The sequence below is a fragment of the Epinephelus moara genome, chromosome 1 (assembly GCF_006386435.1).
Source record: "Epinephelus moara isolate mb chromosome 1, YSFRI_EMoa_1.0, whole genome shotgun sequence".
Lineage (NCBI taxonomy): Eukaryota > Metazoa > Chordata > Actinopteri > Perciformes > Serranidae > Epinephelus > Epinephelus moara.
The window spans coordinates 4,988,335-5,000,896 of NC_065506.1; the positions used below are offsets into that span (position 1 = coordinate 4,988,335).

At 37.5% G+C, this 12,562-nt stretch overlaps 1 protein-coding gene across 4 annotated transcripts; it reads right to left on the bottom strand.

Annotated features, from left to right (window-relative positions):
* Positions 1-79: 79 nt before the first annotated feature.
* LOC126395937 (ras association domain-containing protein 7-like) lies at positions 80-10,860 on the bottom strand. 4 transcript variants are annotated; one of them, XM_050053742.1, is made up of 6 exons: positions 10,790-10,860; positions 5,993-6,122; positions 3,343-3,990; positions 2,993-3,261; positions 1,086-1,235; positions 80-699 (listed from the first exon to the last, which is right to left on the bottom strand). In XM_050053742.1, exons 2-6 carry the CDS (start codon positions 6,096-6,098, stop codon positions 682-684), a joined length of 1,191 nt encoding a protein of 396 aa, XP_049909699.1. In that variant the 5' UTR covers positions 6,099-6,122; positions 10,790-10,860; the 3' UTR covers positions 80-681. The 4 variants fall into 4 exon arrangements, with proteins under 4 accessions (XP_049909699.1, XP_049909712.1, XP_049909706.1 ...); XM_050053755.1 differs by having other exon boundaries at positions 80-696; positions 1,079-1,235; XM_050053749.1 differs by having other exon boundaries at positions 1,079-1,235.
* Positions 10,861-12,562: the final 1,702 nt, after the last annotated feature.

The window sequence follows — 12,562 nt, forward strand, 5'->3', positions numbered from 1 at the left end:
TGGTCACTTGAGGGTGCAGAAGTTAGTCAGTCCCCACAGACCCTCATGTTAAAATGGCCAACTACAAAAATACACAGCATAGATCCCAACTGGTTACATTTTATTGAGATACAATTATGCATATTTAAGGGCAGGGTTGCCTGAGTGACAGGCTGTCTGCAGATCGTCACCACAGTCTGTGAGTTAGATCCACCCCTCGCTCCTCCACAGCTCAACCCTCTTGCACAAATATATATGGTCACTTCTGACTTCAAAAACCCAAGATGGTGACAGCCAGAATGCTAAACTCCAGGCCTCCACAGTCCACAAACCAATTGGTAAGGTCACAGCTATGTTCATTATTTTTTACAGTCTATGGTCAACATTCACTGAAGCAAAAACAGAGAGCAATGCGTGACAATACAGACTTGATGTAACAAGTTCAAATGTGAAATATTAACACGGAAAAAAACAACCTTCATTTTTATCAGTAGCACTGACATTAATTTTATCTTGTTTTTAATTTTCACAAAGAAACTGGCAGTGATTGGCTTCTCTCTCTCTCTCTCTCTCTCTCTCTCTCTCTCTCTCTCACACACACACACACACACACACACACACACACACACACACAGTTTGGACGGCCGTAGAGGTTTCGGAGAATATCTTTTACTTCTTCCTCTTCTTCTTCTTCTTCTTCTTTCACTTTATGATGTCCTGCTGCAGAAGAAAATATCAGTGTCAGACATCCATGTTAGTTTTAATTATTCATTGCTGTTTCTGCTGAGTATTCATTTATTTATTCGTTCTTTCTTTCTTTCTTTCTTTCTTTCTTTCTTTCTTTCTTTCTTTCACAATACTTCTTCATCTAATCTGAAAGGATGAAAATCCCCAAAACTGGACGTTCAAGTTTTTTTTTACCTTACAGTGAAACTAAACTGGACTCTCTTTTATTTTCAGTACTTTTTCTTTTGATAACTGTGTACATGTGTACTTGAAACAGAGTATTACCATAAATGTACTACTTTTACTAAAGTAAAGGACCTGTAAACTTCTTCTACAGCTGGTAATAATCACTTTAAACAATCTGATGACGTACATTATACCTCCATGATACCAGCGTTGCTTAGGTAAACCGTAGGGACAGGCAGAGAGTTTGTCTGGTCTGCATGTGAACTGCCGGTCTGCTGGATAAACTGCTGCAGCTTGCACTGTCTCAGCTCCTTATTCAGCTCCTCAATCATCTCCCACCTTCTCTGGAGGATGAAGGGCACATTATATTACAAACAGCAATAACTTAAAGTCGAAAGAAATGCAAACATATTAACCCTCCCATACTCTAGTCGTGTCCTCAGTATTGGAAACCAAGAGTCAGCAATATTCCTTATTTTTTATGGTCAACAAATCAAATGAAAGATCCGAAGCCAACAATAAATTAATCCTAATAAGAATGTATCAAAACCGTATATGTCTTCTCCCTCTGTGCCACAGAGCTTCACAGTTGTAAAAAAAAACTGTTAAAAAAGATCAGTGAGCCACAAATTGTTACTAGGTGACACAGTTCTTTCATTACTATGAACACACACACTGTAGTTTATTTTGACTCAATCCCACATTCACCATCTTGCTGCCACAAACACTCAGAGCACCAAATGTGGAATAATCTGCTTCTGAAAACTGTCCCCAACAAATTCACTTTTTCCTCCTGTTTGTTTGATAACAATTACACTGAGCAGATATTTTAGGAAATCACTGAGCCTTGTTATTTAGAGAATGAAAATGCATATTTGTGACCTATTTTTTTTTTAAAGATTTACATCTTCAGTAGGGACCAAAGGGCTTGGAGCTCAGCTCCATAGGCAGGCTGGAAAGGTCAGACAGTATGAAGAAACAGAGTAAGATATTGTTGGTCTTTTTATTGGATTTGTTGATAATAACATTAACATAGAATATTGCCAGACTTGTACTTAAAGGTGACATGGAAAGTGAAAGTCACACAGAGATGCAATGTGACTTTAATTGACATTGATAGTTAGTTCATTTCACAGTAAACAATAATTTAACAATTTAGAAATTACATTATTATATACAGGGTTCCCACAGTCATGGAAAACCTGGAAAAATATGGACATGTGGAATTTCACAAACTCATTTTCTAGGCCCGGTGAAGTCATGGAGTTAGTAAAAATCACTGGAATGTTCGGGAAAATCGTGGAATTTCTTTGTGCGTAATGAAATTAATTGTCACGGTAATATTCTGCAGATAACCTGCCATGTCCACTTCCAAGGCTTATGCCTATATTTTTATGCTGCTGCATTGTTTTTCACACTTGCATCCAGAAATGAGTTTAGAATCAAATGCATTAAGAATACAGTGATAGTATCATCAGTTTAGTTTTTTTTCCCCTCATGCTTAAAATTTAGTGCCAGACTGATTTACAGTAAGCATTTGTAAGACTGTGCCTGTAGTTTGAAGTATTTGAAGTGAATATGAACATAACCAAATATTAAAGATTGGAAAAGGTTGATTAGTTTTCATACAACATTTGGAGCAAAGTAAATGATACAGTTCTGTTCTTTTTATGTGTTGTGAATGGTGTCACAAGTTTTTTTATGGGTCCTTGAAAAGTCATGGGGAAGTTTTGAAATTTTAGCCATGGGAATGTGTGGGAACCCTGTATATAACTAATATGCGTTAGACAATGCTAATAAAAATGTGGGAGGTGGTCATGTGATAAAGCTCAATAATATGAGAGCTGCAGTGTTCTCTTGTCCCCTCAAATGTCAGCACCATCTAGACAGTTTGCCATTATATGGAACAAATTTGGATGTCATATTTTACCAAAGTCGAACTCTACATGACAGCAGTGTGCACACTCACTTCGCCTCCATGAGGTGAATCCACCATTTGTGGCATTTGTACTGAAACAGATAAACTTTAGTCTGGAATGGCTGTTTTAAATTCTGGTGTGTGAGCCCTTAGAAAAGTTATTAGATGATCATGGAGTTATACCTGAAGCCTTTCCTCTGCTGTTTGTAGTTCCCTCTGTGTTTCTGTCAGTGTTGCTTCCAGTTCTTCTCCCTGCTGCAGGCGGTAGAGGAGCTCCTCCTTCAGAGGCCTCAGGGTTTTCTCTGGCTTCAGATTGCCCGTCTGAGAGTTTTGTCTGTGGGCTATGAGCTGTACGTCCTGCTCTAGATGTGCAGAACGGGCCTGGAGCTCCTTGATCTGATACCTGTGATCCTCCATTGATGAGTGTATCTGGTGTAGACGTTTGTGCATATCTGTTGATAATAGGGTTAACATTTCAAGTTTTAGGAATGTCAGAGGAAATGTAGAAAATGTAAACAGATTTGAACACGTACCTCGTTCTCTGTCCATCTCTGCCTGTAACTGTTCTTCCCACTGCTCTCTGTGCATCAGATCTGCCTCATTCTGCCTCAGTCGCTGTTCCAGTTCCTCCAGTTCCTCTTTGGGTATTCGAGTCAGACTAGGCACTGTAGCAGATGACCTTTCCAGCTCCCACACCTCTGTCTCTCTCTCCAGAGCTTGAAGCTGAATCTCCAGATCTTGTAGCCTCCTCTGTTGCTGCAGAATCTGCCTAAACACCTCCTCTTTGGGGGAGGAAGAGGGAATTGTCTTTACAGGGTTGATGGGGTCCAGGAAAGAGACAGGGGAGGCTCGGAGTTCTGGGGAGGCTTGGGGGGATGGAGACCAGGCCCTGTTTGGTTTAGTCCTCTTAGGATGTGTTGAGGGACCCAGACTAAATGTGAGAGCCTTGTGTGGCTCACTGCGTTTAAAGGGCTCTGGTTCTGATGGAGGGGGAAAACGTTTACCTATTTTGGGTGTGTCTTGACCGTCACTGAGGCTGGGACCGGTCCTCCGCAGAATGAACTGGACCTCTGCAGCCAGCTGTCCCAGCTGAGCCAGAAGCTGAAGAGGACAGTCATCAGCAACTAGCTGCCTCTCCGTTCCTCTGAACTTAAAGATAAGAATGTAACGACCTGTCTGACCTGTGAAAAAAACAGATACATGAAAGGATTAATATTTAGCAGTGTTTAAACTGTGTCATTAAACAGCTGAATGCAGCGTTCAGGGGCCTCATTTTGAAGTTGTCTTGCTTATGTAAGTTAGTGTACTTTTGTTTTAAAGAGAGTGTTGGATGAGGAATGAATTGTTTAACAATGAGCAGGTTCGATCAGAACTCAAAATAAATGTGGCAGATCAGATTTTATTTAAAAATCACACATATGTTGCTGTAGAAAAAAAAGCAAAAATACAGTTTATAGCAATGCCAGTGGGATCATGTTGAAAGTTGCTGCAGGAACACTTTATATTTGTGTACTGTTGTGTTGCAAAGTAACTAGCAAAAGGCCAAAAAATCTTAATTGGTCTACAGTGCTTTGGGTAACCAACACATTCTCATTCCGACCTCGTCACATATTGACATTTGGTCATGGACTTTCCGCGTCGAGATACAATGTGCAAGGTACACTTGGTGCGTTGGTTGTTAATGTTCTGGGATGCCGTGACAACAGCCTGTTACATACATTGTCTGTTTTCAAATACACTACTGTTTTCACAGGAAATGTACCGTTTGCATACAGTCTCTTTCAAAATAAAAATGCACTACGTTGGTACAACTATGCAAATTGAAGTTTTTGTTTTCCTTCAACAACAAACGCACATGGTTTGCAACATGTGCACGTGGTTGGATTTAGGAAGAAAGTACAGGGTATGGCTTTACAATCTTACGGGAAGCGAACACCGGCCTCCCGGGTGAAAGTTGGTGGTTGTTGGATCCATCCACCCTACTCAGACTTTTGCCGCCTTAACTTTCGTCGTTATCCTGCTGCGTTTCACCCTGACACCGCCTGGTGCGGTTGAACATATCAGTGAGCGGCCGCGTATTATGCCGATATAAAAGGATGGCATTTTTCGTCAGTATCTGATGCCAGGAGACCAAGTGCTGGATTTTGACGAACCAAGGTTACATGTTGCAAAAGTAATGCATTCCAGTAATATATTATATTTTAGTAGAATCAAAGTAATATAACACATTACCAACAGGATTTGTAATTAATCCTAATAATGTAACGTAAGGCATTACCATCAAAAATAAACTGTTAATTGTTTTCATTTTTTATTCATCCACACAGATCCACACAACACTACTGGGAACCGGCAAGTGGATCTTCCATTTCTGGTGTGTTATTTGCACACGTCAGAGTGACTGACTCGCACACCATTCTGTTTGTTTTGCTATTCTCAACATGTGTTTATTTTGTTTTATATCATAGGTCCACAAATGTTTATCCACATCTCATAATTATCAGACTTTGATCCTCTGCCTGACCCTCCCTGTGTCCAAGGCTATTCGTTTATGTTAAAAGGTCTAGGCTATTTAATTGTTCTATATCATCACACTATTATTAATATAAGCAGGGGACTTTAATACAAAGTGGTAACCACTGTATGTGAATGCATGAATGGGTCAGACCTATGCAGCACTGGACTTGAAATGAACTGTAATAAACTGGAGTTTCTGTGCTTTGATTACCTGCTGTGAAACAACATGACCCTCATCCATTTAAAATCAACATTAGTTCCTCTGAGGTCACTTTGGTCAAAGTAATGCAAAAGTAGTGTAATAAGTACCTAATTATTCTACACAGAGTAATATTGTAAAGTAATGAATTACTTTCAAGTGGAGGTAACTGGTAATATGTAATGTATTACAATTTGAACATTGTGGGTCTATTGGGTCATTTGGTCATTTAGATATGTTATAGAAAAGACAATGTAGTGTCCAAATTGTCAGTGTTCCTCATCTGGGCAGCATTAATACTTCATTTTGTGTTGTAAATTGTGAGAGCAAAATATGCCTGCATCCAAAACAGTTAAAGTAATAACAGTGATAAAAGATTTACAGGAAAACAAAGCATATATAACTAAAAAGGGTATTTATTAGGACATATGAATGACCCTACGTTGAATGGAAATTGAGAGACTTACCAATTGCTTGTGCCAGAGCTATGACGACATCCTGACAGGAAGTGTTCAGTGATAGGCCACACACCACTCTGACCACACCTTCCACCCACACCTTCAGCTCCATCATTCACCTCTCAGCACCACCAGTGACCTGCAAGGAGACACACGGACACATCAGTAAGCTGTACTTTCCACCTGTTTTTTTGTTGTTGTTGTTTTTTTAAAAATAATAATAGGAGTAGGTTTGAGTTCCTGTTCTGTCCTTGTTGCTAAATGCTGTATTTTGGTCAAATTTTAAAAGAGGACTTGGTAAGTTTTTACCTTAGTGTTCGTATCTTACCACTTATTAGCTTAGTGCTTACCTAAGCTAATAAGTGGTAATGTGAGTAGTTTTTTTGTAGCCAATTTTGTCTGTCTTGTTTTCCAATCTAAATGTGTAGACAAACTTGTCAAAAACTAAACTAAGGCAGCGTTAGCAAGTTTTGTGTTGTCTTGTTTGAAGAAATGCTTGCAAAGTTCTGGGCGCTTGTTCCACCTCCAACCTATTTTAGAGCAACAGCAAGTTATTGGCTCAGTAAGCTCCCTAAATGTTGTCGCTTATAGTAAATCTATATGTTGTTTCCGCCCACCATCCACCTGAGTTTGTTTGCTTGCTGTATGTTCGGAAGAGGTGTGAGCCTTTGTCACGCAAAATGATCCGTCTCTGAGATGTTTGCCTCCTCCAGCAGAGGTGGAAATTCCTACACACTTTGTTTTCATAGTGACTGTTTCTATAGTTGAAAATATTCCTACACTTAACTCTGTCGGTTATTTATTTACCTCCTTTGTATTGGGCACTGATTCTGGAAATTCATGTTGAATTTTAAATGCATTATTTAAATGCTGTGAGTGCTACCATTAAAACTCTGCTCACCTTCAAATCTACAAAACCTGGACCAAAAAACCTATCTGGATGAATGGATACCACCCAATACCTTTCAGAAAATAGTATTTTTAGTGGTAGGCTATCCTTGGTGAAGTTGAGCCCAGGAGGAGAGGCTGTAGTTCGCTTGAGGGAGAAACAGTGACTTTGCTCTTTAAATGTTAAATTTTTTTGGGTAACATTTTGACTTTATTTCTATGACTTTACAACTTTTTCAAAACAATTTAACTGCCCTGAAATCTCTGACTATTTGACCCTCACAGTGACCTTAATACTCAATCAAAAGATAAAAGAGGGTACATGAGAAAGTGTACCCTCTGCAGCTACTGGCTGAACAACCAAATAAAACATGTTGTTGGCAGTAAACATTGCAGAGAGGAAACATATATATATAAAATTCCCCCAGAAAACACATTTTTATAACCAAATAGTAAAATCACCTATGGTTGTTGATAGAGACAAGGAAAAGTTTTGTTGAGGGTTATATTATAGTTGTCTGAGATTATTGACTGTAGCAAATAAAATGGAATCTTACATTACAGTTTACATGTTTCTGCCATGAGAACACCCTGCTGTTCCCATGTAATACTCTAACCTTCCTTGTATGAAAGTTGAGCCAGCCTGAAAGTGAAGACAAGTAAAAGATATCACTCTCTCATGGTGTCAGTGTACAGACACAATATTCTCATGCCTGCTTTCTTGACAATTTCAGCCAACCTGACAAAGACAACAACTAAAAGACATTTCCTGTATATTTTGATTTTATTTTGGTAAGCTTCATAAGTACAAAATATCATTAAAGTTGGTTTTGTTTTTTTCTAAAGTCTAATATTTATATGTCAATTGCTAAAGTTTTCACAACTAGCTTTGCTTTTTATTTTCGTTTTACAATTAACTATAATTACCTTGGCGCATAGACAGACTTTTTACAGAAAAAAACAACAAAAACGTGAACATCCAGTATGAAACTGTATGACAAACAACAGATTGTTTGAACCCTTCTGACACATGAGCAGATGTATTTCATTCATGTGTTCCCTCTCCTCCCAGGGACATGATCTCGAGAGACCAGTTCTGACTTTAAACAGTCTCAAGCCATTCCTCTTTTATGTTTGAAGACAAAGGTGGGAGGTAACTGATTATGGAAAGAATTATGCTTTTGCAGTAGAGAGTCCATTACATTTATCTGATGGCAAGAGTTACTGATTTCTGATTTCATTAACTGGAGAAAGATAGATACCATGCACTATTCAAACAAAAACAGCACATGGTAGATACACTGATAAAACTCACTGTGCAGTTTCAGTGAACCAAAGTCTAATAATTAACCAAGTACATTTGTTTTTCAGTTTCAGTTAGCTGAAACTGACTGTTAAAATTACTTAGCCTAACATAATTTAGTTTCTCACCATGCACAGACTTAACTATGTGAGTTGTAAGTAGCTCATTAGTTGCCTTCCCAGCATCTTGCATCTTGCTTTTTTTTTTCAATTCTGAATAAGAAAATGATAATGAAGCTTTGCAGGTTCATTTTGTTTTACCTGCAATCCACAGACTCTAAAGATACTTTACACTCAGATTTTGTTAAACACGCAAAAGATGCAAAATCCCAAATTTCTTTGTGAGATGCCGAATTCTTATTAAATTCTTTGTGCTCTAGACAGCCAGACCTTCTTCTTTTAACTTGTGAACTACAAAAGATTGATCGACTCAGCCTCATAGAGCTACTGTGGATAGAGGAAATAAAATAAATGACTAATAATAAAATAATCAATGCTGTTTTGAAATTAAGTCTGGTTCCAGACCTCTGCTGGAACTGGTATAATTAGAAAATATTGGAAGGGAGTGTTGGTCTGAGTGTTATTGTGGTTGTTCCAGGCTTTAATCTTTTGAACCACTGCTTGGACAAAAACGGTCTCCTCCTCAACAACTTATAATTGGCCCAATCAAATTTTTTTGTGATTTATTTAAAATGATTTTATGTACTTATTTATATTTCATGCAGTGAAGATAATAATTTAATAATACAAGGTGTATTTAATATATCTCAGTGTGTTTAACCTCACCTTGCTGTAGCTTCAAGGATGGAGTCCGATCTTGGGCTCTTTAAATATTCGCAGTCAATATTAAAGCTTGTTACTCCAGTGTTATTACAAATGCGCTTTACATGAAACAAATATTTTCCTTGGTCTAAAATAACTAGGACTGGCACATTAAAGATTAAAAAAAATCACTGAACTTGAAAGGTAAGCCATGTGGTATGCTGATTTTATCAACTGCATGACTTAAAGTCGAAATATTTTCAAGATACACTTTACCCTTAATGGGAGAGAGTTTTGAATGAGTACTTAATGGAGTCAGATAAAATGGGACAAAAAAACAGCAGGTTTTTAGGCTACCAGCTGCCATAAAATCAGGACTTATGTTATTGTGTGCTACCCTGTGATTTTACAGACATTGCTAGTATTTTTGTCACTTAAAAAATATTGGAGATGACGCAGTGAGTCCATGTCAGCCAAAATTGTCCAGAATTAGCCATAATTGTTACACACACACGTCCATTGTAGACAATATTGCACCAAGGAAACAGATGTGAAAAGAACAAGGAGGACATAGCAAAAATGCTGGACTATCTTTTAAAATGAATACTTATGTTAAGTGAATTATTTATTGAATTAATGACTGAACTGATGAATAGATTTCACCATCTAAAAATCAAACAATTATGACTGTCACATTTTAGCTGAACGTCATCAGAATGAGATAGGGGTCGCTGATGTGTTTGAATATCCAAAGTTTCCAAGGTATTTCACTTAGCAACATATTTTCTACATAGAAATATAGCAGAGATCCATTACAAGTTCTGAAAGTAACATGCTCAGAATCTGAACTTATTTGTATCAGACATTCTAAGGCCCCTCAGTGACCAGTGTAACACACCAGGCAAGTTTAAATTTTGCAGAAGGAAACAGGTGTTTGCATCTGTGTGGTTTCCTTGTGTTTGCAGGAGAGAACAGGTTTGCTGAGGGCAGGAATGTGGCAGAACACCCTGACATTCCTGGAGCGCCCAGACTCCACCCACACATACCTCCACTCTCTGTTTACTAACCTTCACTATTCAAAATCCTTGCCAGTCTCACCATCATCCAAAAATAATCAATAAAAACTACAAATTCTGAAACCTTGGAAACTATCACTACCAAAAAAGTATATACTTTTTATATAAATAATCATGAATTTTACAAGTTTGAAAACATTAAAGAACTAAAGCTGGTCACAGTGCTCCTCATTTGCCTGATAAAAAAGGCACATGTTGCCTTAAGAAGTGTATTTTTCCTAAACCATCAACCTACTCAGTTTTATTTGAATAACTTTATCAATACTAGATTCTTTTTAAGTATTGTGTTTTTAATGTATTGCTTGTATTCTACAATGCAGATCAACTTGACCAAATTACTGTCATAACTTTGATTTCCTCTATCTATGACTTCTTAACTGAAACTCCCTATGAGAGGAATGTTTCTTTATTATTTTTAACTTGTTTTGTTTGCTTGATTTTATCTGCACCTTTTCTTGTTTTTGTATCTGGTATGTCTTGAGCTGATCACAAAATGTTTATAGACTAATTAAAGTATTCTGACAGATAAGTTTATTAAAAAATGCCATCATACAATATATTACTGATGATAGATCAAGACAAATAAAGGTAAAACTAAGTGCTGTTTCATACTAGTTTTAAACAGAGTTTAAAGACAGATGAAAAAAAATCACAAATAAAACATTATTTTCCTCTTGAAGAACTAACCTAGTCTTACTTTTTACAAGAGATAAATTAGCATCAATCCAACCAGATTACATGGTCATTAGAGCTCAGAGGGGAATTTTAACACACTCACCTGTTTGTTCAAGCTTCTCTCAGTTTCATTAATGGTCCTTTGCCTTTCTCAGTGTTATGAGTTCAGGCTGGTGGGCGGCTGTGACCCAAATAGAGACACATCAGCCGGAGAGGAGGAGGAGTGAAGCTGTGGAATGCAGCCTTTCTGGATGTGCTGCATTAAAAGTGATGTCACTCTGAAAGTGATGGGAGGTTAAACACATTTAACCAAGTATAATATTTGGCTTCCTTCCACTTTCATCTCAGAGGACAATATTGTTCATTTTACTCCTCCATATTTCTAGTTAGTGCTGAACTTCTTTGTTAGGAGGTAGGCTAACAGGCAGAGTCTGACATTAGCACCCGCCACCTGTCAAATGCTGGTAAACTGTTGGCAGTGGTGAGTAAAATTATGAGGCCTTCTGCCGCTTTAGCAGACAGGGAAAACACACATCAAGACACATCTAGTTTTATGATTGGATAAAGCTACACATTTGAAAGATGCTCATAGGTGCAATATAAAAGCAACATTATTGACTGTAGAACCACTATTCATTTCGACTGACAGTGCAAGTTCACTGACTTCTAACCAATGGTCATCAATAAAAAGACCCATAAAAATACATACATGCCCACTTGTTGCTGTATAAACTTCAGGACACATAGCAGTTTTGTCTGAATAACTATAGCCAGTGTGTGGTCGAGCAAGGGAGAAAGAGATTAATGGTGGATGAGCTCAGCACAGACAGGTGTTCAGAGGCTCCATGTGGTGGAGAAAAGTTAGGACGATTGTAAGGGATCATGACTGACCAGAGCCCCTAAAAAAATACTAGAACAAATATATATATATATATATATATATATATATATATATATATGTACATATATGGGTTTTTTTTTTCTTCTTTTTTTTAAAAAGAAAATTAGGTTGTCATCATTAACAGAAGATTTAATTCAGAATGTGCTAACTGAGTTTTGGTGGAGCTTAGTCTCATGTGTCAGCTTCCAAAGAAAAAGAAATGTGAGTAGCAAAAACCAAAAGAAACACAGGAGAGAGAAGAGAGGCCGACAGTATGTCAATTCTTCACAAAGACTGGTGAGTCACTGCGGAAATTAACCTGTTTAATTCACAGTGAAATAGATTATGTTTGCTCCCGTAACAGATAATATCTTTACAGAAAATTCTGAGTGTTTACATTTTTCTCTTCTTTAAGCTTTAATTTAATCATTACAAGCAAAACTTTAGAAAATTATGCATATTTAATCAGTTGTACCTGTCCCTGCCTGGTACCAGGCCAAAATACAGACGCAGCTTTATCCTCAGCATCCCTGTCTCCCCATACCTCCCACTAGCAATAAACCAGCCTTACTCTCAACTGGGGAAGGAGGTGAGCAGCATCCTGTCAAATTCTGGTTATGATGTTATTATCAGTAGTGGAGGAAGTATTTTTTTTACTTAAGTAAAAGTAAAAATACTACAATCTAAAAATTATCTGTTATTAGTATAAGTCCTGGATTCAAATGTTACTTAAGTAAACATTCAGAAGTGTTATCAGCAAAAAAAAAGAGAGAGATTATTATTATGATAGAATATTATGATTCTATCAAGAAGCTAAAACATTTCTCCTGTTTTAGCTTCGCTGCACTGGCTCCCTGTAAAATCCAGAATTGAATTTAAAATCCTACTGTTAACTTATAAAGCTGTAAATGGTCAAGCTCCGTCATATCTTAGAGGGCTCATAGTGCCATATTATCCCACCAGAACACTGCGCTCTGAGAACGCAGGGTTACTCGT